Source organism: Argentina silus (assembly GCF_951799395.1).
Source record: "Argentina silus genome assembly, chromosome: Y".
Taxonomy (NCBI): domain Eukaryota; kingdom Metazoa; phylum Chordata; class Actinopteri; order Argentiniformes; family Argentinidae; genus Argentina; species Argentina silus.
Window position 1 is genome coordinate 10,745,116 of NC_139654.1, and position 26,390 is coordinate 10,771,505.

Consider the following 26,390-nt stretch of genomic DNA (forward strand, 5'->3'; position numbering starts at 1 on the left):
GTCCGTTCAGCGCAAGTCTAAAGAGACAATGATCAGGTTTGTCTTTTATACAGTTTGAACATAATGGGAGTCGCCGCCAAATCTATCGGCTGATGGGCTTGTGCTTACGTGAGAAAGGGCGGGAGAGAATGAACAATGGGGAGACTCTCTTACTGATCAATCAGCGCTTTCTTACTGATTAATCGCCGTTCAACATTTCACACCTATCGGCAGGATGCGCCTGTCCCCCCATTACTGCTCTCTCTCACCACTCCCTCCGAGATCACCGCTGTTCATATAGTAAGTCATGCAGTGCTTCTCAGAACAATGGCTATAGAACTTTAGAGGTGTGGCAAGAGAAAATGTAATCACAGTAGTTACACAAGTTGTATCAGTCATGTGAAAGTGTATAACCTGAAAATAGTTCTATGAATGTATTTTCCATAACACAAGTCATAAGGCTGGTGGCAGACAATTGGTCCCCTAGCACAGTCAGAGCACTATCTGTGTAGTTAATGAACCTCTGCTGGTTGTAATAGATGTAGTTCAACCACTCAAGTGTTTTTGTTCACCGTGATCCAAGGAAGGATTGACTCAAACCCTGAGGCTGTCCTATGCTATCTAACACAACCTGGGGGTCCCTTTCATACGCTCGCTTGGCTCTACTAGGGGCCTCAGATACTGGCGGTCCATTGCACACCTGCCTGTCCAGTTCAGAGGAAGAGTGGAATGGAGTTTCCGCTCATCACACAACCAGAACTGGTCAGCTACAGCTTGAGTTTGGCTATGATAAGTACACATAGGAGTATCGGGTTTCGTCTGCTTTCCACCGGAGCCACATGCGACCCTTGAGTACAATTTGAGTCATCGATGTTCCAAATCGTGTTACAGTACTTCTTCCCCAAACACCCCACAGACACATCCTCTTCATCCTTCTGGAAGCACTCGAATGAGCCCTGCATCTGGATTGTCAACCCCTGTGGGTCAGTACTGTAAGCCACCCTGGGGGTCAGATGCACGTCTAGTGCCCTACACTCTCTGCCAGCAATCACCTCATCATCAGGCCACTTTAAGACAGCCGTCCGGGCCGGCGAGCCTAAATGGGTTAAACATTCTACCACACATGCAGGCTTCGGTATTCTGGCATTGAAAAATTCAGTGTAGTTTAAATGTTGGGCGCATTCACGTGTGCAGTTCTCTATTTGATATGTGCTATTCGTGCCACATCTAGGGTCACAAGTAGCCAACCATGTTCTGACTTTCTCCTCACACTGTTTCCAGCTAAATTTTGTATTGATCACATACACCTTCTCTTGGCGGGCCCTAGAGCACACATAACAGTTACTCAAATCATTCTGTGTACTAGTGTACTGGACCCATCGAAACCAGTGGTTAACTAAGGCTGCCTTATACACAGCATCTAATTGATGGTCCCTGTCCATTGTGTAACCCCTAGTGTCTGGTGTTGGTGTAACATCATCTATTTCACTTTCCTTCGGGATGTAAGCCCCGAGCCTAGTAATGAGATCACTTATACTACCAGCTGTTTTCTGTGATCTTTTCCTCAACCCATCCTGCGCAGGCGCAGGGGTAGTGCTATCTTTGCTGGTGTTTCGTTTCAGTCTTTCCCCTGAGCGCTGTTTAGGTTTCTTGGTCAAAACTGTTGATCTGACAGTAGTATGTACCGCTGCAGTGGTTGTTGTTCTAAAGGCAGTGGTACGTGCTGCTGCAGTAGTTATTTTTCTAAAGGCAGTGGGGGCCAAGCTAGGTTCAGCAGCAGCTGCACCAGGTGTGGCGATGGTTGTGAGGTCACCATACTCTTCCCTCTTACATTGCTTCTCAGGATCGTTTGCCAGCTCTAATTTTACAATTTCCTGCCAATTACCTTGCGGGAAATGTGCAGTAATAATTTTTATGGAATAGTTATATGATGGTGACCACATGTGTGCCAGAGTAACTTCTGCACACCATCCTTGTAGGGTCTGTATTACTTCTATCCTGCAGTGGTCATTACCTCCTGAGCCAATGCCGTACCCCCGATGCATTGTCACCACACACAATTGCCTAGACCCAAACACCACCACTGTTATAGTTTGCTGAACGAAAGTAGGGGACATCCTGAGGGCACTAAGGTCTTGGGGGGGGGGGGGTGTGTGTATGAGAGCAATGTAAACATTCCCATCTACCTGTGTGTTACTGCTTACCCTCCTCTTCCAGATTCTGGCCAACAATGAAGATTTATACAAGGCGTCTGACCTGGCCCTGGGGAGATACAATAAGGGTGCTTTGCTGCTGTATTCTTCCCCTTTCCCCTGACCCATCGTCACCTTACCCAACACTGAAACCAAGGTCGGCAAAGTTGATGGTGGGGAACTCAGCTGTGAGGTTCCCTACTTCCTCACCGCACACTGGTCTTGTTGGCACAGGTTGGCTGGGATGACCTGTGGTATGGGGGATGGCTGCGTCTGGCGGTTGGTGGCCCCTCCAGCCAGGCTCAGCAGTGGGGTCTGGTTGGTAGGAGCTTCTGTTGAATGAGGGGTCAGAAAAGTCAGACTGTCGAGACTCTCCCCGGCCTCGGTTGGCCAGGTGTAGCGGAGGAGTACCATTACCAGCCCGAGGACAGCAACTGCCACCATCACTCCCTCCGCCACCAAGAACCTCTTCTCCCTCTCTCGGCTCCTGCCCCCTGACTCCGGCTGCTCCAGGTCCGGTTTAAGATGATACCACGTGGGTGAACCCTTTACCTGGACTGCTGTCCCTGTTGACCGGGTTACCTTGAACGGTCCTTCTCGTCGGGGGCCGTTCCATTTACACCGGAAGACCTTCACGAACACCCAGTCTCCCGGCTGGATTGGATGTGCCTCTGGCTTCTCCGGTTCCTTCTCCTTTTCCTGAAAATATATAACTGTTGCACAAAGGTTTTTATATCCTTTTCTAACACATCCAACCCCGGTCCCTTATGCAAATGCCTATATGCTGGCGCAGGCATGGGTCGACCCGTAAGCATTTCATGCGGTGTTAGTTGCGTTTTGCGGTTCACTCTACTTCTATAGGCCATGAGTGCTAAAGGTAATGCATCCACCCAGTTGAGTTTAGTGTGATCACAAATTTTTGTTAGTTTTGCCTTCAGTGTACCATTCACTCTTTTTACCATTCCTTGTGATTGCGGATGATACACACATCCTAGTCTCTGTTTTATTCCCAATTTCTGGTAAACCCCTTTTACCGTTGTCAATAAACTCCCTTCCATTTTCTGAACCTATCATACTTGGTATGCCAAATCTGGGGATAACCTCTCTACATAAAAATGTTACCACCGTGTCCGCATTTTTATGCTTTGCTGGTACTGCTTCCACCCATCGACTAAACCTGTCCTCAATAACCAACAAATATCTCTTTCCCTGTATTGGTCGAATCATATCTACATAATCCATTGTAATATGTCTTAACGGTCCCTCTGGTATTGGTATATGCCCAATTGGGGTAGTTATCCCCTTTCGAATGTTGTTTTTTGTGCATGTCAGACATCTGCCCAATATTGCTATTGTGCTTGTAATTTACTTGTGCTTGTAATTTAGGAGACCATAGTCCCATATTTGCTATTTTCCTTACTACCTCCCCCCTTGTGCAATGGTCCATACCATGCGCATCGGGAATCACCAAAGACAATAGATCAGTTGTAGCCACAAATAACCCATTATGATTCCTCCAAACACCATCAGAGCCTTGAGACGCTCCCCTCTGCTTCCACAAGTCTTTCTCGGCCTGGGGAGCCGCATCCTGAATATCAACCAAATCTTGCTCTGTAATTTCAGTTGTTAGCTCGGCAGTTAACATCATGATGGCTTTAGAGTCTACATTAGCCGCCAACTTTGCAGCTTCATCCGCTAAGTTATTTCCCCTTGTCCGCAGGGGTGAATCTTTCTTATGTGCTTGACACTTTACAATAGCTATCTTTCTAGAAGCATCATAGCCTGCATAAGCGCTATTACTTCATGGTGCTGGATTGGTGAACCATCTGTTTTCCTAAAGCCTCTCGCTTTCCACGTTGCCCCAAACAAATGACAAACCCCATGAGCATAAGCTGAATCAGTATAAATATTTACAACACTGTCTGTTGCTAATTTACAAGCTTCCGTTAGCGCCACCAGCTCCGCTAACTGCGCAGAACATGGCTGCACACACTGTCCTGACTGTCTAGTCACTAAAGTATCATCTGAACTTAGCTGTACTACCGCATAACCTGCTTTCAACCCCTCTAAATCCCTATAGCATGATCCGTCAACAAAAAAGATAAGTTCCGCTAACGGTAATGGAACAGCACACAAATCAGATCTCAACTTAATAAATGACTGCACCTCTGATTCACAGTCATGCGGCTCACCCTCATGAGGGAGAGGTATCAAGTCTGCAGGGTTGACTGTACTACATGTTTTTATAGTCACATCTGGGTACTACAACAACCTAGTATATGCCTGCAGACGCTGATTAGTCAACACAAATTTACCCCGCTCAATCAAATTTGCCAACTTGTGATGAATGTGAATGTCATAACCCATGGTTATACTGGAAGCTTTTTCATACATCAAATGTATTGCTGCCAGCCCCTGATAGCAAGGCGGCAGCCCTTGTTCTACTGGTGACAAGGCAGTTGAATAGTAAGCTATTGGCTGTTTCTTTCCTCCTATACCTGTATTCTGTGCCAGAACTGCCGTGGCATGCTGGAGTCGATGGGAAACAAACAGATGAAAAGGTCTTTCATAATCAGGCAAGCCAACGCTGGAACCTGCTGAAGGAGACACTTGATTGTTTCAAACGCCTGTTCTCCCTCAGCAGTCCACACCAACGGTGCCTGAAGTTTGTCAGTCCCCACAACTTTAATCATACTTCTCAAAGGTGCAGTAGTCAAAGTATAATTGTCAACCCAAGCTGAACTATAGCCAGTCATCCCCAAAAATGTCATCATATTCCGCACAGTAATGGGTTTAGGGGCGGCCGATATGCCCCTAAACTGAGATGGCGAGATACTTTTGGTGCCGTCTTGTAGCACTCGAGTCAAATATTCAACTTTAGTTTTACAATACTGCATCTTTTGTTGGGAAGCCTTATGGCCCCCTTTTGCCAATTCTTGTAACACCGTGATCGATTCCCTGTGACACTGTTCCAGTGAGTCAGAGCAAATGATTAGGTCATCAACATACTGAATCACAGTACTGGTAACCTTGTGTTCTAAACCATACAGATCTTCCTTAAGCACTTTGTTAAATACATGTGGCCAATGTTTAAAGCCCTGTGGAATATGTGTATACGTGTATTGCTGACCACGATATGTAAATGCAAACAGATGTTGAGACCTTGCACTCAGTGGCACACTGAAGAATGCAGAACAGAGATCGATGACAGTGTAAAACCTAGATGTTGGTGGCACGTTTGTCAACAGCGTGTGTGGATTCGGCACCTCTGCATCATAGTCTTCCACTACCTCATTAACAGCTCTAAGATCATGCAGTAATCGGTATCTAGACCTATCTGCTTTTAAAACCGGATGTATGGGAGTATTAGCTCCCGAGCGCGTATGTATAAGCACCCCTGCAGTCAACAGGCCTTCTATTGTACTTGCAATACCCTGCTCTGCCTCTGGCTTCATAGGATACTGCCATATGTCAGGTGGCCTACACCCTGGTTTAAGCACTATCTCTACAGGTTGAGCTGATTTAATGAGCCCTACATCTGTGTCGTGTTGAGACCATAACTCTGTTGGTACTTGAGACAGCATGTCGCTAAACAAATCCTCATCGCTTTCTACCATAATGTGAGCGTTGTTAGGCAACCTAACCACTTGTGGCACAGCTAGAGCCGAAAAAGATATCAGAATTTTAATGTAGTTTTTGTCTTCACTATGCCATATTTGTGGACACTGTGTCGAAGTCCACTTTTGTTCACTTGCCTCTTTTACCATGGGCCCCAAATGTTTAGACTCATATTCCGGATTTATTTTTAGCGTAACATGCGGGATTGCATGTTCTATTTTAAATTGATCTTTTAAATACTCATTATTTAACACAGTCAGAGCAGCTCCTTGTTTACCTATTGTTATTGAAGCTGAATCCTTTCAGCCAGCGCTCATTTCTCTTTTCATCATTCTTCTCATAATATTGCAACGTGCAGTGAGATTCCAGCTCTGGCTCTTTGGACTGGGGGATCTGAGCCATAATGAAAGGCTCCCACGGATGGCAAACGATGTATACTTCATCCTTGATGCCCCCCAGCCAGAAGACAGTGGAGTCTACACAGCTTTGGGCTTGCAAAGTCATTTGATACACACCACTTTCCATGCCAATTTCATCAGCTGTGCAGAGTATTTTGCACCCGAGTTTACACATGGCATCCCTTCCCAACAAATTGATAGGAGTGTTTTCCGAAATCAGAACTGGTAATGTTATGTCTCTGGAGTCCACCCTGAGGGTGACAGGTTCTGAGGTGGGGATCAGCTGCGTGGTTCCCGAGAATCCAACTGTTGAGACCATGGATAGCTGATGCTCCCCCCTCAGATCCTCTGGGCACCCCTAGTAACCTTGATTGGGGCCCCCCCACCTGTTGGAGGGGCCTCGTGGCCCATTTGGGTTCCGCTGGTTTCCAGGCGGCGGCGGTGACATCCAAGGGTTAATCCTACATTCTCTTCTTCGGTGTCCTGGTCGTCCGCATCCCCAACAAACCTCTAGTTGACCAGGCGCTCCTCTACGCCCATTTGGCCCTTGATTTTGGTAGATGTTTCCTTGTTGTCAACCCGGTCTGTTGGAACTCTGCCTCTGCTGTGGCCCCCATCCTCTTCCTCTCCCTTCTTGGGGCTGAACAGAGCCATAATTGTTAATCACTTGAGGCTGGGGGCTATAGGCAGATGCAGGTGTTGGCGGGGGAGGGCCTTGACTTAGTGCTCCTACCACTCCTTGCACTTTCTTTTTCCCTTCGTTGAGTTGCTACTGAGTGAGTTCTCAGATCAGTTCTATCACTTTCTCTTACTTTCTGTTCTTGACTCCTGAGCTTCTCCACTGCATGGGTCACATAGTCACAGAACAGGATATACTCCATATCCAGCAGCCCCACGACATCTTCCAATCTGCTGCGCACTGGACTAGGTAGGCCTTTCAGCACATTTTCCCGGAACATGGCTCTCTGAAGAGGGTCATCCTCGAGATTCTGACCGAGTTCACACCTCCACTCCTTCTGCACCTTATGTACATAGGCCCCAGGGTTTTCTGTCTTTCCCAATAATGCACCACCCATCAATCCTGGTCTTATCCGAGCAGGATACCGTCGCCTCAGCTCTTCCCACAGCGAGCCACGGTGCCTATTGAACAAATCCCCATCATGAACTTGAGTTCCTACAGCAATGATCATCGTGGAACTTCCCAACACCTCCTCCATGGTGCCTAGTCCCAACAGTCTCTCCAGCAGGGCTTTCATATCTCCTATCGCCAATAAATATCCCACAGTCTCTTCCTCGAAGGCCCGTATCCACTTGTGAGCCCCCTCGTGGATAGTTGGCAGTCTACTTATCAATCCCTGCATATCCAGCGCCGTCCATCTCTGTTCCTTTCACCATCAGAGGTGCCATTGAGGCACCATGCTGTGGTGAAAGTGTGGGGGGTGGCAGTGTTCCCCTCACACTCACGAAAGAGTTCTCCTCTCTTCCTGGGGTAAGGGACAGAGTCCCCACCATGACCCTGTGTTCCATCACCTGGAAAGCCGGGTCCCCTGGCCGTCTGGGGTGGACAAGCACTTGTTGATTAGGCGTTTCGGTTCCAATGGGAGTCCTAGGCATTCTTCGGTGTGCGGACGAATCTCCCCCTTCTGCTCCATCTTCCTCTTTTTTGTCTGACTCAATTTTTCTGTTCAGGTCTCTCCGACCCTCCTCCTCCTCTGTCTGGCTGTCCGACGACTCCTATTCGCTTCCAGCATTCTCACCGGCCCCCCAGCGTTCTGCCTTGAGGATCTTTTTCTTCACTCCTGGTTTTGCCCCTTTCTTGGCTCGCGGTAGGGTTACCACTTCTGGATATAGTCTCTCGGATCTGAGATTACGATTATGGTTCCAGGTCCCCCAATCTCCTCCAACTGCGTATAATCTCCCATCATGTCGATCTTGGTTACTGGCATCTGGGCTCCATACGGTGGTGGAGAAGCTTTTTCCCCCTCCTTCTTCAACACTTCTTTGCATTTCTTAGCTGTCTTCGCCCACTCTTTTCCTCGTTTCAGGAACATATGTATCACAGCCAGTTCGTCTTTTCTCTTTTCCAGTCGTTTACTTCCTTTTTCATTCACTTTATGATTCTTTATGAGGGTTGCCATCTCCTCACACAGGCATATATCAAATGTGCCACCCTTTGGCCATTGGGTAGTGAGATTCTTGGTTCTTCGCTCCCATCTCTGGCCCACCTCTCATCTTCTTTTCCAACTGAGGAGCTGCTTTGATTATTATTTCTTCCGCTGTTGCCATAGCAGTGGCCATGTTGCCCCACAGCCCACTTTCCAGTACCGGATCCACAATACACGCAGCCTTTCGTGCCACCCAAGCACTCAGACAATTGCCTGTTCAACCGGAAAATTTAGCACTTTTTTTTTTCTCCTCAATTAAGTTATCAATTAACAATACAATTACCAACAATGAACAAATAGCAATTAGCATTTACCAATAAACAACTATCAATTACCAATTAATAATTAACAATTAACACAGACAAATCAATTAAGTAACTTGACAACTAACCACTTAACACTTACTTAATTTTGCATTAACAAACAATTCATATCAATCAATGACACACTTTGGCCTCTGGACAATCAATCATGAATAATCAACTCTCCAGGTGGCCAGGTTGTCCCATCAACCAAACTCTCCAGCAATTGAGTGGCTCAAACCAAACCTACGACCAGGTACCAGGCAGGTGTCCTGCCAATCTCCCTATTTCCTCGCTTCCCCCTCCAGCACACCGTTTCCGGCAAGCCCTGTAGTTATAGCTCTGTATACAGATATATTTGTATGTGTACTGTATACTCTAACCTGTGACTTATAGTATGAGTATATTGTCTTTATGCTTGAGTGCGTGCCAGCTTACGTTTGTATATGTGTGTGTACGTGAGTGTATGAGTGTGTATGTATGATGTGAGTGAGTTCTAGAATGTGTGTGTGTGCGTGTGAAGTAATAGTGAGTGAGCGAGAGAGAGAGCCGGCCCGAAGCCACGGCTTGGCACACAATTCCCTTACTCACATTACACAAATATCTCAGAAACAAACACAACAACACAACAGTCTAAACAATAACCCCTTTACACCCAGCACATAAAGTTCAAGCTTAACAACAGAACAGTTTGAATAATAACCCCTCTATACACAGCACATAAAATTAAAGCTTGTAAGCGATATTTTCAAGCAGCCAGTGAGGGAACCAGGTGTCCTGCGCTCCTAATTTCCCTTCCTTATTTTATTTTTGGATTAATAATTCCTGCCTCAAAATACCCTCATTGGTGTGAAAAAACGCTCTCTCTATATCTCACATTGACCTCTCTACTTGTCTGTTTTAATTTTTTCAACACCCACTCTCTATATATGTGTTCTAAAACATCAATTATAAGGACCCGTCTCACTAGAAACTGCACTGTATTTTTTTAGATTTGCGCGCTGAATCAGATGCAACCTGAATCTCTTTTTTGCGATTTCACATTTGCCTCTCCCAGCACGTTCATCTATTTAGTGAGTTTCCTCACACTTGTATAAGATATGCTCGACTTGGGACGAGCTCTAGACGCCTTTTTTTTACGTACGTATCATCCAAGACCCCTGTCTTGGACTCAGCTCATACAGTTTTATGATCCATCTTATGGATTTTTGCAGTCTCACCTTTTTAGGGTCCAAATGTTAAACAAACCCCCAAGGCTTATCTTCTGCCTCCCTTAGAAAACAAAAACAACCCCGGGTCTCTCCAAGGCTACTTACTGCAGTAAGACTTCATTAATGCATGCACATTAGTTCTCCTCTGAATAACCCTCCATTCCACATAACCAACTGTGTATTCAGTTCTAATGCTTACCAAGCCTGAACAGGGATTCAGAGCAATTCACCTGCACAGAATTATACTAAAAATAAGCAAAAATGCTTACCTGTGGCCACTTTTCATGTGCAGGAGAACCAGCTCCAATCTCCCGTCCTTTTTGGCTTTGGCAGCAGACTCTATCCAATATCACGTCGGGCCGTCACCAATTTTTGTGGAAGGGTGTGGAGGTGGACAAATGAGGAGAGTTATTCCAAGAGGGTTTACACAGTTTTATTAATGCAGATAATATTTGCACAAACAAACTGGGGTCCTCTGCAGAGTAATCCAAAGACGTTATGATCATGTCTCCTCATTATATACATAAACAGGTGAACAATATCCACCCTTTGGCCCAAAACCCATTGGCTCACAAAAATTGGATCAGGACATTGTAATTTCGACATCCTTGTAATTTTGGCAAAAACATAATAGTTGCAACATCATAATAACTTGTTTTTCTTACTCCTGTATCAATAACAACATCTGGATCCTATTAACCATCATAAGCGATTTCTAAGAAAGGCTATCACTGAACTTTCTGTCACCTCATTCTGGGATTTTCTACCACAGTATCATAATAAGATAGCTGACCTAGACATTCACCTAGACAATCGCTTGATCGATCGTTTCAGATTAGCAATCAAAGTAGAGCAGTTGAGGTATAGTTACAAGGGGAGGGAGTGAGGACTCGCTCACACAGTCACAATCAAGCAAGCGATTGCGAATGTCTACGTCAGCTTGCAACTGTTAGTTGATGTTAATGGCGATGGGAGAAATATTTTCCATAACAATGAGAGTGAGAGAACGGGAGGGGGATACAGCAGAGCGTGTCCAAAACCAGGGGTGCATTTTTTTTGAATGCCGGTGCGCTCCTCCCAAATAGGCAATGGCATTATGATAAATAATTTGTGCACAAAACAAGATTACATTACATTATTTTATTTCTTCCATGTTTTAACGAAATCATGATTGAGACAACTGGTGATAGTTATTCTCTATGACAACTGTAGCCAAACAGACCTGTGTCAACAAATCTCACTTTTGGCGCGTCTCTATTCACAGACTTCAGGTCAAAAACCTAAAATCCAGTGTGGCTGGAGCGAGATGTGTTTTTGTAATTGTTTTATTTTAATTATATATTTTAGCTTAGTTTAAACTAAAAGTTCCCGAGCCAGCCCGGACTTGGACGTTTAATCTTGGGATATACTGATGGGGGAGGGTAATCTTTTTTCTTGATCGTTTCTGATTAACTAACAAAGGTGTGACAATTTATCCAGCACGCTCTCCCACTTCAAACAGTCCCTCAAAAAGCGCTATGCAAAATAAATGCATCATTATTATTAATTAATACGAGAGAAGGCTGCCCTTGCTGAAATTGTGTACGTTTGCACCCTATTATGACGGTTTTAATGATAACAACTGTAGACTACTTTTCTATCGAGTTTCAATCCCACTGAAACGTTACATTATTAAAGCCGACTCGTGCTTCATGTCAGATTGCACTAAAACATTTCCCCTTGTTTCTCTGCGCTGTGAGAGAATGCCTGATGATGGTATGAGAGTACATAGGAGTTGGTCCCATTGCTTGGTCCTCCTTAAAATAACCTGATATTTAAACCATTTCCACTCTTCATCTCTGCAATTCATGACCTGCTATAATAAACTTGATTTTGCCAATCCATCTGATTAGGCAAACTATTCTCTTTGTCATTGCCTTGGTAGGCTAAGAAGGTTGGTCTAGCTTGTATACAATAGTTTAACTTTATCTTCAATTTTGCCTATATTGGATATCCAACAAATGTATGTGAGGGGGCTACAGTGACGGGAGGGTGCTGCCTAAAATGTTGTGAGGGGAGTGAAGGGGGGTTTGTGTTGCATATCACATGTTAAACAAACAATTCTGGTGTCTTTTGACAGGAGAATGGGTGAATGGAATTTGAATATTATGGAGGACGGTTATTGACAGCTGGTGCCGTTCAAGATTAGGGAGGACGATTATTTTTTTTATGAGCATGCCGTTATTTCCATTCCAGCATATTGGATGACTGTCATTCATATTCTGTCATTCACCCAGCTCGAATCACCCGCGCACACAGTTCACTTTCATAGCAGCCACATACTGCATGACTTTGCTCTTGTATTATTCCTTCTTGTGAAATAGACTTCCTATGTCCCTTCCTCTTAGTATTTGAGCAGAGTGGGAGAGAGTAAGTGTTAATGTTAGTGTTAAAGTGTTGTGATTGCAGCACATGACTGGATGAGTTGGGATTGACATACTGACAAATATATGCAAATCTTATCAGAGCTGTTTATAGGCCTTGTGTCATAAACCTGAGATCTGATCATTTCATGCTTTTCAATCACACTAACCACTACGTTCTTCTCCCGTCAAAAGTCACCAGAATTGCTTGTTTAACATGTTATATGCAAAACAGCCTTCACCCCCCTCGCAAAACTTTAGGCAGCACCCCCCCTCACTGTAGGCCCCTCACATTCTTTCCTGTCCTTGACACTGTATATTAGCTTCAAAACCTGGTGTACTTAGAGGCTACAGTAAAACCGCCCTGTTTGGCTCAGACGAAGGTGAGATCATCCTCCATTCGCGATGTAGCGATTACAATTTACAATGCGTCACATTACATGTGAGCTGACTAGTGATCAAAATAAATGACAAACACTTTCCAGACATAAACAAATAAACCAATGGTGGTTATTGTGCGCTCTGTCAAATGTGCGCTGACAAATGTGAACAAACATGGATGCTTGCAAGTGCAAGACGCATATGGCATCCTTCACAGCTCTTATTACCACCTTGTGGTGGCTTTCGGCAACACTTCACACTGTGAATTTACTGCAGACTTAGGCCTACCCCGCTGAAATGTCGGTGTGCACCTATTAAGCCAACTGTAGTTCCACAGGGTACCAATCATGACTATGTAGTCTAATTCAACATTATAAACCAGATGGACACCACCAGTGGTAGTAGGACTTTTAACTAATTTAGTGCCGAGGGTGAATGAAGTCGCCCAAACTGTCAACATTCTAGAGTGCCAAGGGTGACATTATTCACCCAAAATGCATGAATTATGATGTTTCAATTTGATCAAAAGATTGTTGCTAGGTAATACCACATAAAACACTTGGCACTCTAGATGGTGAGCATTCCGGAATTCTTTGATAGTTAGTGAGTTAAACCAACGTGTTGTCCTCGCCTGTCTCCTGCTCTAGAACCTATGCATGACAACGGCACTCAGACAATCAAGGCGGAGGTGGTGGAGCGGGAGCCAATCATAGAGAACCAGGAGGTGTGTAGAGAAGCCAACACCAGCTTCAGCCACTCCCCCTCCCCTCGGACGGTCTACACCTTCAACGATGGCAAGGTGAGTCCATTACTGGCTGCTTAGGTTATGACATTTTTGCCCAGTTATAATTTGGTATATTTTTTTCATGTGCAATTTCCTTTTCTAAGTATCCGTTATTGGGAAGTGTTGCATTGAATTTAGGAGCATGCTAAAATGGCCTAAAATGTGAAAAATCAAGTTTATTATTGCAGATCACGCATTCTCTTACAGCGCAGAGAAACAGGGAAATATTTTAAATAAGTGCGAGTCGGCTTTAATAATGTAACAGAATGAGTGGGATTGAGACTGGATAGAAAAGTAGGGATCATATGAAGGGGGAGAGTGTGCTGGATGAATTGTCACACATTGTTTGTTATTCGGAAACGATCGAGAAAAAAAAATTTATTTTTTTAAAGTTGGCTCTAATCATCTGCCGTGCTCTCTCCATCCTCTTTGGCGAGAGAGGCAGAGTCTGATATTTTTGGTGACGAATAGGACACAATTGAGAGGCCGTGCAGGCGGCAATGTTTGTAAACACACTAGAACATATCCATTATGCTTAATGATGCCTCCTGGTGGTGATTTTGAGGAGGTGAAAGACCTATAAAAAAAAAACCTCACCAGCGGCATCACGAGCCCTCACGACATCGTCACAGCAGTGGCTCGGCTCTAAACTTCGGCCTACTGTACTAAGAAATGCTATAGATGGAAGGAAAGTAGTATAGAAACCTACCAAATTTTTTTTACCCAACAACAAATATAATCACTCAGACAACTTCCTGGACAAAAAGTTCCACTGCAATAGTTAAGGTGCAAACCTGGCAGTGGAAAGCCTAAACAGCATTTTTGACATTTCAGCTTCCCTATCAAATCTTAAAATCTCAAGCAGACATACCTTCCATCGATAGCATTTCATAGTACAGGAGGTTGAAGTTTAGAGCCAAGCCGCTGCTCTAACGATGTAGCGAGGGCTCATCCTCAACCCAATATTTGGAACCAAGGACTGATCACCCCAATCCACAAAAGTGGAGACAAATTCAACCCCAATAACTACCGTGGGATATGCGTCAACAGCAACCTCAGGAAAATCCTCTGCAGTATCATCAACTGCAGACTCTAACATTTCCTCAGAGAAAACAATGTCCTGAGCAAATGCCAAATTGGCTTTTTACCAAATTACCATACAACAGACCACTTACTCACCCTACACACCCTAATCGGCAACTAAATAAACCGAAACAAAAGCAAAATCTCATGCTTTGTCGATTTCAAAAAAGCTTTTGACTCAATTTGGCAGGAGGGTCTGCTGTATAAATTGATGGGAAGTGGTGTAGGGGGAAAAACATACAACATTATAAAATCAATGTACACAAGCAACAAGTGTGCAGTTAAAATTGGCAAAAAAACACATTGATTTCTTAACTCAGGGCCGGGCGGCGAGACAGGGATGCAGCTTGAGCCCCACCCTCTTCAACATTTATATCAATGACTTGGCAAGGGCACAAGAGCAGTCTGCAGCACCCGGCCTCACCCTACTGGACTCTGAAATCAAATGTCTACTGTTTGCAGATGATCTGGTGTTTCTGTCCCCAACCATGTACATTGCATACAGCCGTAGTTGACATTGTGAAATGCATTGGTATCTTGCTCCTCACTCAACAACAACAGTCAGCAACAATCAACAAGTCAACACTAAAAAGTAGGGGGGTGGGGGGATCAGTTGAGCAGTCTTATGGCCTGTGGGTAGAAACTGTTCCGGAGCCTGTTGGACCGGGTCTGGGTGCTCCGGTACCTTTTGCCAGAAGGTAGCAGAGAGAACAGGGCGTGGCTGGGGTCCCTGATGATCTTCCCAGCCTTTCTCTTGCACCTCTCAGAGTAGAGGTCCTGAATGGCTGGTACTGGGCCGTTTTCACCACCCTCTGAAGAGCCTTACGGTCGAGGGCGGTGCAGCTGCCGTACCAGGCGGTGATACAGCCGGTCAGGATACTCTCTGTGGTGCATCTGTAAAAGTTTGAGAGGATCTGGGGGTCCATACCAAATTTCCTCAGCCGCCTCAGGAAAAACAGGCGCTGGCGCGCCGTCTTGATCACAGTGTGGGAGTGGTGAGACCATGTTAAGTTCTCATGATGTGGATACCAAGGAACCACCGCCACCACGCCCCACCGATGTGGATGGGGGCGTGGTGTTAGATAATTGTGTAATTTCTTCCGCAGCAACACAGCAACAGGCTTCAAGTTTTGCAATGAGATGAAATAAGGAGAGCTGAAGGTCGCTGACTTTTGGAGAGGCTTTTATTGATGTTACATAGAGTTGATGATGTTAACAGCCAGAATGGTATCTCTCTCTCTGAGATTCTCTTCTCCCAAACAATATACACTCACCGGCCACTTTATTAGGTACACCTGTTCAACTGCTCGTTAACGCAAATATCTAATGGTGTGGGGGATATTTTCTTGGCACACTTTGGGCCCCTTAGTACACAGCCTACCTGAGTATTGTTGCTGACCATGTCCATCCCTTTATGACCACAGTGTACCCATCTTCTGATGGCTACTTCCAGCAGGATAACGCGCCATGTCACAAAGCTCACATCCTCTCAAACTGGTTTCTTGAACATGACAATGAGTTCACTGTACTCCAATGGCCTCCATAGTCACCAGATCTCAATCCAATAGAGCACCTTTGGGATGTGGTGGAACGGGAGATTCGCATCATGGATGTGCAGCCGACAAATCTGCAGCAATGATGCTATCATGTCAATATGGACCAAAATCTCTGAGGAATGTTTCCAGCACCTTGTTGAATCTATGCCACAAAGAATTAAGGCAGTTCTGAAGGCAAAAGGGGGTCCAACCCGGTACTAGCAAGGTGTACCTAATAAAGTGGCCGGTGAGTGTATATCAGTCAGAAACACTCTCAGGAATTTGACCTTGAGGTGCTCCAGGTCCTAGGTTGCTCAGGTAACCAGTCCCCTGACACCCCCCCCCCAATATAAAAACAGCAAGAATAAGAAGTGATTATATTCTTTCATTGATTTCCACATCCCCCTTTTGTTTCTTGGACAACATCCTCATACAGAATCGCCGTTAGATTCTGGAACTTAATACCATTAAACCCAGGGATGTGTTGAGGCTACTTCAATGAGAAAAGTTACGACAGTTGATTATTCTCCAGTTGGATTATTTTAAACAAGGTTTAATAATCGAAAATAAGAAAATACAGGAATGAATAATAAAAAAATATAAAGGACCCATCTGTAAACAGTGTCAGGGTTGTCTAGGGGTGTGGAATTAACCATTCCTTCATCCGCCTGGTCCATGACGAGGTCTTGACAGTTGTGCTTCAGGATATCGTTGGCTTCAGGTGAAGACATTAGCGTGGCAGGGTTGGAGAGCATTCTCCTCTCGATGGAAATGTTGAGTGCTTCCAAGACTATAGACCGCTTGCTCCATCGCGACGCAGTGACTTGGGAAGCTCTGTTCATGGTCAGCAGGACGTGGACCGCATGTGGGCACTTGACAATCAACTTTTGGTCGAGAGTGATGCTGGACACCAGTCCCACAGCAAGGTATGTTGCTTGTAGAGCTCGAAGGCAGGCACCGTAGCCAAAGGCCACAGCATCTAGTTTGGCTGAATAGTACCCCACAGATCATCGTCAATCTCCGTGTTCCTGTGTGAGGACGGCGGTCATGTATCTGTCTCTCTCGGACACATACAACACGAAAGGCTGTCCATTGTCTGGTATTCTAAGAGCTGGAGCAGTGCTCAGAGCTGTCTTTAACTTCTTGAATGACAGTTCTTCGTTCAGTTGAATTGGATCCTTGGACTTTGGTTGACCTTTCAACAGTTCGTTCAGAGGTTGAGAGATTTCAGTGTATGCCTCTACCCAGGCTCGGTTGTCGTTGCACAGCCCCAGGATCTCAAAGATCTGAGTTCTTTGACTTTCGTCGGTTTCGGAGTCTGTTGGATTGCTGCAGCACGGTTTTGAGTAATTTCTCAGCTGACCCAGGTAGGTCACTTGCTGCTTTATCAACTGAGCTTTTTCTCTATTGGCTTTGTGACCTTTGGCCTGAAGATGGTCCAAGAGGGTCTTGAGGTCCTTCTCATGCTCCTGCTCTTCCTCTGACGCTAACAGGATGTCGTCCACATACTGGAGGATGGTGGATGTGATTTGTGGCATTGAAGTGCCTGGTGGTAAACAGATGGACTGTTGTGCAGACCCTGTGGGGTCTGAACCCACTGGTACTGAAAATGTTTACCGAAAAGGCTAGCCACAGTTGGATGTCCTTTTGCGAGGGGGACGGACCAATTCTTCATGTCGATGACACTAAAGTGTTTGTGTTCATGCTTGAGGGCTTGGAAGATGGTTGAGGGATCAGCCACCAGTGGAGTCAGTTTGTCAATGCACTCATTGGCCACCCTGTAGTTGACGGTTAGATTCCAGTTCCATTTGCTTTTCTAACTAGCTTACACGGGGGAGTTCGAGCTGCTGTGTGTCATAACCAGTATCCCTTGTCCCTCCAGGTCATCAACAATCTGTTGGACTGCTGCAATTGCTTCTTCGTTAATGGGGTACTGTGTAGTGCTTGGGGGTGGTCGTCCAGTGAATATCACTGGTTCCATGTCGAGATTTCCACAGTCATTTTTGTCGTCAGACCAGATTTTGTGTCTTACAAGGTCTGTTGTCTGAATTTGTCAAATTACCCATGAGACCTTTTTGCCTGTGATGTTCAGAGAGGTGTTCATTTTGGTCAGGATGGCAAGTCCTAGGGATGGGTTGTTCCAGATGCTTCCCAATCCACAATTTTGCTGTGAGAGTTGTTGGTCCAATTCCTATCTCCACTGGCTTGGTTTCATGGAGCTCCAGTTTCCACCCTCCTACTCCATGCGCTCTCTATGTTTTTTCCGGTTGAGGAGATTTCAATTCCTTTAAGGCTACTTCTCGGGATAATTGTTATCTCACCTCCAGTGTCTACCAGGAAGTATATTGTTCTTCCCCAGACATCCAGTGAAGCATATATCCCATCAGTGAATAGCAGCCTGAAGAGGGCGCAAGAGATAGATAGATAGAAACTTTATTTATCCCAGGGGGAAATTCAGGTTCCAAGTAGCATACAGACATAGGGGTATCACACATAACATGCACATACAACATACAACATTAGCAGTATTTTATACAGGCGAGGTGCAGTTGTAAATGTCTTTGCAGTTAGGTGAGGTGCAATTATAGCATTAAATACTAAAAACTAAATACGGGCTACATAAATATGGACTATTTTTAAAGTGCATTTAGTCCAGGCTGGTGGAGGGAGGTAGGGGCTGTGTATGAGACCTAGCATAGCTAGTAAACATTGTAGATAATGAGGTGAAACAGTGACATGATGGTGATGTGATACAGAGAAGTCCATCTCTTTGCCCTTGATTGACCTATTGTAGAGTTGTATGGCTCTGGGGACAAATGATTTAGTCAGTCTGTCAGTTTTGCTTGTCAGTGCTCGTAGCCTCCAGCTGATCAAGCTCTTCTGCTGGATGAGGGGGGCATCTAGTTTAAATGATCCTTCACAGATGCCAACAGAGACCTCTGCTGATCCGAGGACAAACGACCAAATTGTTGAAGCATCGAATTTGAGTTTGGGTTGTTAGGGATCTTGTCTCCTCCCCTCTGAAATTCCTGCCATTTTCTTTTCCTGCAGTCCTCCTTCCAGTGTCCAGGTTTCTTGCAGTAGTGACACTCTCCTTGCCGTTGAGGTGCTCCCCTGGCTTGATTTTGTTTCTTCGAGACCACTCTGGCCTTTGTAGAACCTCCTACTCCCATATCACAATCTAGTTGTGCCAGTCTTCCCAAGAGATTACCATAACGTTAATTTCTCCAATCTCCATTTATGGTGACCATGCTCTTTCGGAGTCCCTCTTTCACTGCTTGCATCAGTTGGTGGTTTATGGCTCCATTGATGCTCGTGTCAATGTTGTCTGATTTTATTGAAGGAATATCACTGTGTCTGAGTCACGTCTGACCAGAAGCATTCCTCAAGTCCACAAAGTGCTCACCATGCTTCATGAGGCACTTAATAATCTCATTCCAGTCAGTGGTGGCATGGGAGGCTTCATTCACCCATACTTGCATACTCTCCCAGGCTGCAGACAGGTGATGTTCATCTTCACCCATAACAACTCTCTCAGAGGGCTCTCCATCACTCTCTTGAGGGCTGAGCACGTAGGAGTAAACCTGAAGTGCGTCTCTGGGATGCCATCTATAGATGTTTTTCAGATGTTTTACTTGCTCCCAGGATTTGAGACCTACTGTTTGTGGGTGTGATACCTCTTTTGACCACTTGTCGACGTCCTTGGGATCAGGGACCTGGTGTATGTGGAAGGGTTTTTCATCCTTGCTGTTTTTGCTGTTTTTTGGGGGTTTCTTAGCTTTAGCTGTTCGCAGATTTATCTCTCTTAGTTTTGTTCTTGGTCTTTGTTGCAACATCATCATCATCAGAGGAAGAGAATAAATCTGAGCTGCAAACTCCATAGCCTGGCACTGTAGCTATCATCTGCTTCAGTTCTCTCACAGGATAGACAGTCTCTTGTAGTCCACTCGTCTCTCTTTAGTTTTGTTCCCTCCACTTCCGGGGTTGAGCACATTCTTCCTCGAGCTTCGCCGTGAACACTTCAGTTATCTGCTCTGCTTCAAACCTGGCTTGGTCAGATTCCACTTTGGACACCCTGATTTTGGTCTTCTCATTCTGGAGTATTTGTTTGTGTTCCTCTGTCATGTAGAATAATTTTCTCGCATTAATCACTCCTACCATTACCAATGACCACCAATGTTTTTCTTCTCCAGCTTTCATACGCTGAATTTTGCCCCATGCTTTTTGAATTGCGTCTCCTGGCCATAAACTTTTGTCATTGATTTTTACATTGTATTTGGTAATTATCTTGCTTTTAATCTTCTCTAATTTTAGATGTTTGCCGACATCTAGAACCAAATCATCAAGTATTTTTCTCAATGATACATCAGGAGAGGCTCTACCGCCTTTTTTTTCACATGCAGAATTCTGTAAAAACATCCTCACAACACAAAACCCCAAAGAATAATATCTGTTAATTATAAAAACCAGAAAAGAGCTGTTGAATTCTACAACCACTGAAAAGGAAGCGATTCACAAATCGTCCATAACAAAGCCATCACCTACAGAGAGATGAACCTTGAGAAGAGTCCCCTCAACCAGCTGGTTCTGGGGCTTTGTTTTCAAACAGACCCCACAAAGCCCCAGAACAGCAACACAATTCGACCCAACCAAATTATGAGAAAACAAAAAGTTACTTGACCCATAGGAAAGAGTCAACCAAAAAAAATCCCTAAACAGAGAGTACACAGTGGCAGAATACCTGACCACTGTTACTGACCCAACACTAAGAAAAGCTTTGACTATGTACAGACTCAGTGAGCATAGCCTTCCTGTCGAGAAAGGTCGCCATAGGCAGACCTGGCTCCCAAGAGAAAACAGGCTATGTGCACACTGTCCACAAAATAAGGTGGAAACCGAGCTGCACTTCCTAACCTCCTGCCAAATGTACGACCATATTAGAGACACATATTTCCCTTCGATTACACAGACCCAAAAATAATTTGAAAACAAATCAAACCTGGATAAACTCCCATATCTGCTAAGCGAAATACCACATCACATCGTGTGTAGCAAAATTCACCACATCACAGCAGCAAAATTTGTGAGCTGTTGCCATCGGAAAATGGCAACCAGTGGAGCACAAACACAACTGTAAATACAACCCTTATTAAACTATTTGTCTATTTTTCCTGTAGTACTTTAACTATTTGCACATTGATACAATACTGTATTGTAGCGTCAATAATATAACAATTAAAATGCCAAAATGTTTACATTGTTTTTGGTTTACTATTCTTGTGTGTAATGTTTACTGTTAAGTTTGTATTTCATTTTGGTTGATTTGTAATTTCACTTGCTTTGGCAATGTCAACGGTTGTTTCCCATGCCAATAAAGGCCATTGAATTTAATTGAAGGAGAGAAAGAGAGGAGAGACCCAGAGAGAGACGGAGAGACCGACCTCCCTCCTCTCTGAATCACGAGCAGTGAAAAGCTTGTCTTCTGGCTCGTGGCCTAAAGCACATTAGCTACCCAGGGAAAAACTCCTGGATGGCAGAAGGGCGGGCAGCCAGGCACACATGCCCCCGCTAGTTGCTTTAGCTCACCTACAGCTCAGGGCAAGCGGCCTGGGCAATCCACTTGCACTTTGGTTTGGTGCGGTAAGATTTGCACAACCTGCCACACTGGACCACTGGCGAGAGTTAATCATAGCAGGAGGAACTGTAGCACCACAGCTACGTACCCAGCCATCGCTAATCCAGGATAGATACACGGTATCGCTGCGGGGGACTAGATACCCAGTGGCAGTAATCCACACTGTAGCTGTGGTGGCACTGTGGCTGTAATCCAGACCCTACCAGGGTTCTCCCCAAAGAATGTAGGAGTGGCGCTGCGCCAAGTAAATATATCAAATATATATTTAGTAATGATAGAGTAACTATCTTTGATCGCTTTTCATCATTGTTAAAAAACGAAAGTGTTATGATGTTCCTCAATGAATTCAGCTTTTTAATGGTATTTTTTTGCATTTTGACATGAATAAACGTGAGTTGGGTTTTGGTAATGCAATCCGGTGCCACACTGTTTAAAAAAAAAAATGAAATCCAGTAATCCAGACTGTAGTGATGGTGGCACTGTGGCTCTAATCCAGACTAGCTATGGTGGCACTGTGGTTGTAATCCAGACTAGCTATGGTGGCACTGTGGCTGTAATCCAGACAGTAGTGATGGTGGCACTGTGGCTGTAATCCAGACTGTAGTGATGGTGGCACTGTGGCCGTAATCCAGATTGTAGCTATGTTGGCACTGTGGCTGTAATTCAGACCAGTGTAGTGATGGTAGTGGCACTGTGGCTGTAATCCAGATTGTAGTGATGGTGGCACTGTGGCTGTAATCCAGACTGTAGCTATGGTGGCACTGTGGCTGTAATCCAGACAGTGGTGATGGTGGCATTTTACATTTATGGCATTTAGCAGACGCCTTTATCCAAAGCGATTTACAGTAAATACATTTGTTTAAGTAAGTGAATCATCTATCCATCAGTCGTCATAAAATAAAGTAATCAATGCTCAGACCAGGGGCCATAGGCAGTCACAATGCTAGAAGAAGGATATATATATATATATATATATATATATATTTTTTTTTTTTTTTTTTTTTTTTTTTTTCTTTTTTTTTTTCTTTTTTATTAACAGGAGAGAAACTTGTAGAGGGTGAAGAGGTCATTAGGAGGGACAGTTAAAATGTAGCACTGTTGCCATAATCCAGACCACTGTCGTGATGGTGGCACAGTGGTTGTAATCCAGACTGTCGCTGTTGTGGCACTGTGGCTGTAATCCAGATCAGTGTAGCGATGGTGGCATGGAGTTGTTAATATGGGTCATTAGGTTTCTAGTTTGGGCTTGTGAGATGAGCTAGTGCTGGTGGCTGAGGTCCAGAGGGTCTCAGTGCTGGTGCTGTTGAGGTCCAGAGGGGTCTGAGTGCGGTCAAGTATAGTTCCGTCAGGGGAGTGCATTCATTGTAATGCATGGAATGGAATGAGGAATGCCAACATGCAACTGCCACTCAGTCTCACTTAGCAATGGGTGGGGTTGTGATCCTATTGTGGCTCTGTTGTCTCTGTGTGGTCCTGTTTTCTCAGTGTGATGTGGTTGTGGTCCTGTGGCCTCAGTGTGGTCTGACCCCTGCCTCTCCACCCTCTAGGTCCACCTGGGCGGAGGTATCTGGGTGGAGGAGGAGAAGTGGCACCAGCTGCAGCGGACGCAGGGGGACTCCAAGTTCACCAAGAACCTGGCAGTGATGATCTGGGGCACGGAGACGCTGAAGAAACGCAGCGTCACAGGCGTGGCCACCAAGAAAAAGAAAGACGCCCTGCCCAAGCCCCCCCTCTCCCCCAGCAAGCTCAAGATAGTCAGAGGTAAGACACCCTGCCCAAGCGTTTTAGTCATTTCAACGCAATGTCATTTCATTTTAGTGACATTGTAATTGCCTCATTAACCCATAGTTAACATAAACCACTGGCTTCCATGTGCCTTGTCTGACCAACATATTGTAAATGTTAAATTGCAAAAACAAGCTTCGCGTTTGAGAGGATCAGCCACAGCAAGGCACTGAGAAGATTCGGTGGTTATTCCTTACAACAGGTGATTTGTAGATCAGTGATTCTGCACAGTGCCTTGCTCAAACCGACCCTCTCAAACGCTCAGAATCACAGACTGTATTGAGATTGGTGAATTATTTTTCCCCATCAGCTTGTGGGTTTAAAAGCTTTCTTCTCCCGTGGAAACTGCATTTGGTCTTGTTTGAATCAACACGTTAAGTAAACGCCCTTTATCTGCTGGGAGCAAGAACACCTGGGAGAGAAGCCATGTTTTCATCAATGATTGATTTGGACAAATTGGAGAAAGTTTGCCAGGCAGAGGCGGGGTGGTCCGTGGTCGTGGCTTGCGAATGACCTAGACATGGTATTCATTTCCCACCCACGTTGCAATGACAAGTTTTAAATTTATGCTAATGTCATGCATGCTTTTGATTGGACTGAACAAATAACACCTTCATCTCTCCAAAACCTGTTGTCCATTTGTCAGATTTTAGGCACAGAGATAATTTCATCTCATCTGGTTTTTGTCAACCAAGATGGAAAAACCTCAGTTTTGCCTGGGAAAAATAGGTGTTTGACTATTTTTGTCATTATTGTCGTTACGTACGAAATGAACACTGACTCAAACACACTTCTCTTTCTCTCTTTAGAGTGTCTGTATGACAGAGTATCTCAAGAAACTGCCGACAGCGCAGAGATCACGCAAAGATTATCCAAAGTGAACAAATACATCTGTGAAAAGATCATGGACATCAACAAGTCCATCAAGAATGAGGAGAGAAGGGAGTCCAAGCTGCTGATCCGACAGACAGTCAAGATGGAGAACTTCTCCTTTGATGGCATGTAGAGACGAACTGTTGTCATTTCCTGCTTCAGATCCTCTGGGACAACGGGGGGGGGGGGGGGGGGGGTTTAACATCAGCTGTGACATCAAAGGGAGTCCGAAGGCCCTCCCCCATCCCAAACAGGCCAATCAGCTGTCAGACAGCTTTACCTGCCCATTAGTACAGTCAGTGGTTGAGCGTTGCTATGATACGAGTCTGTAAACTGGAGAGTGTTTTTTATAAGCTTTAAGTGGGAACAGGGGACCTGAGGTTTAAATGTGTGTGTAAGGAGAGGAATTTAGAGTTGTGTGTTTAAGGAGAAATTCTTACTATGGTTGTGGCAGAACGCGTAGGCGCTCAAACTGATGTTCTGTATCAGAACATGATATTTTGTCCAAATAACTGATATTCTTTACAAAAGAATCAGGAAATCCCCTTGATGATACGTCTTCTGATCATAGGAGGACGTTGTGGAATGATCCAACGGCTAGTTGGGTAAAGGTCTGTGTGTGCTAAGCTAACAGCTAGCTGTGTAGAGGTCTGTGTGTGGTCTAAGCTAAGTGTGATTAGCTTTGCCAACGGCTAGCTGGTCTGTGTGTGCTGTTGGTACTTAGCATGAAGAAGATTGAAAGAAGCACTTTTTAAACAGTGTCTGATGTACATGATGATCAGACATCCTGTTGTCATGGAGATTATTGAGTTTCCATTAGTAGTATTTATCTTTATGAACGCTGTCTTGCAGATTGACATGACTGTTGTGAAGTTGCCGTGGTTACTGGCATATTAGTAATATTAGAGCCCAGAAAGGCCTTATATGGTGTTGCCAATCATTGGGGACAGAGTCTCTCCTCGATGAGGATACAATTGCAAAGGGGGTTGGGAGGGGGGGGGGTGTTAGGAACTGAGGTTAGATGGGTGGGTGGGGGTGTGTGTGTGTGTGTGGGGGGGGGGGGGGGGGTCTCGGTTGGAGTCAGGGTCAACGCTGGTCAGAGTTGGGGTGAAGGTCAGGGACATATCCCATGGTACCCCTCTCCTTTGTGACATGCCTCCAGGAAATGAAACCAGTTATAATGACAACCTCCTACGGCATGCCATCAGGACTTTGAACATGTCTTTTCTCTCTCTCTCTTTCTCTATTCTTGTTTGTTGTTTGATCCCAAACGGTTTGTTTTGTTTGGCCGCCCGTGCACCTGCAGTCTGGAACTCAACGCTGCCGACGGACGCCTCAACTATGACCATGTGACCACGTGGAGACTGTGAATCACCTGCAGCACATCTGAGCGAGCCTTTGTCCTCTCTCTCTCTCTCTTTCTGTCTGTCTATCGTTCTTTATATTTCTTACAGTTTGGTCAACCTTTTGTTAAGCTTCTATATTGGGATGTTTTTAGTGTATATAATTTGTCTGTTTTTTTTTCACCAACCATAGACACTTCCGTTCCCAGCCCACAGCGACATGTTAAGATCTGTTTCTGGTCTGTTTCTGGGTTGGTTTGTTGATTGACATTGTGATTCCTTTCTAATTTGGTGATTTTATTTTAATTTTTTTATGTTAATGTTTGTTTATTTATTTTCATGAGACCTGTTGGCTTTAAGCATGGTATTGTATCTCAGTGTAGATCGTCAGCATCTACACTCAAATGAAAAGCAATGTGTCCCTCACTAATATGTGAAAATGAAAAACGAACAAAAACCACAACTTTCACTATCAGTAGAGCGAAGACAGCGACACAGGAGTCACAGTAGAGCTCTGTCAGAGGAGTCACAGCAGAGATCTCTTACAGGAGTCACAGTAGAACTCTGTCAGAGGAGTCATAGCAGAGCTCTCTTAGTGAAGTCATAGTACGATGGTGTAGCCTTAGACGTCTTTGGTTTCCGCTGTTTTAAGGTTGCGCCGTAATATCTAATCATTTTACATTAGCTATCCAGATAGTTAGCAA

The 26,390-nt window shown here is 44.8% G+C and overlaps 1 protein-coding gene across 2 annotated transcripts in view; it reads left to right on the plus strand.

Moving 5' to 3' along the window:
- The window catches only part of LOC310823835 (BEN domain-containing protein 5-like), a 32,256-nt gene extending 7,751 nt beyond the window's left edge, over positions 1–24,505 (plus strand). For both annotated transcript variants that reach the window (XM_083696708.1, XM_083696707.1), the window contains 3 exons: positions 13,296–13,447; positions 23,233–23,446; positions 24,280–24,505. In XM_083696708.1, coding sequence (XP_083552834.1) covers positions 13,296–13,447; positions 23,233–23,446; positions 24,280–24,476 — 563 coding nt within the window. In that variant the 3' untranslated portion in view covers positions 24,477–24,505. The remainder of the gene's footprint in view (positions 1–13,295; positions 13,448–23,232; positions 23,447–24,279) is intronic.
- The last annotated feature ends 1,885 nt before the right edge of the window (positions 24,506–26,390 follow it).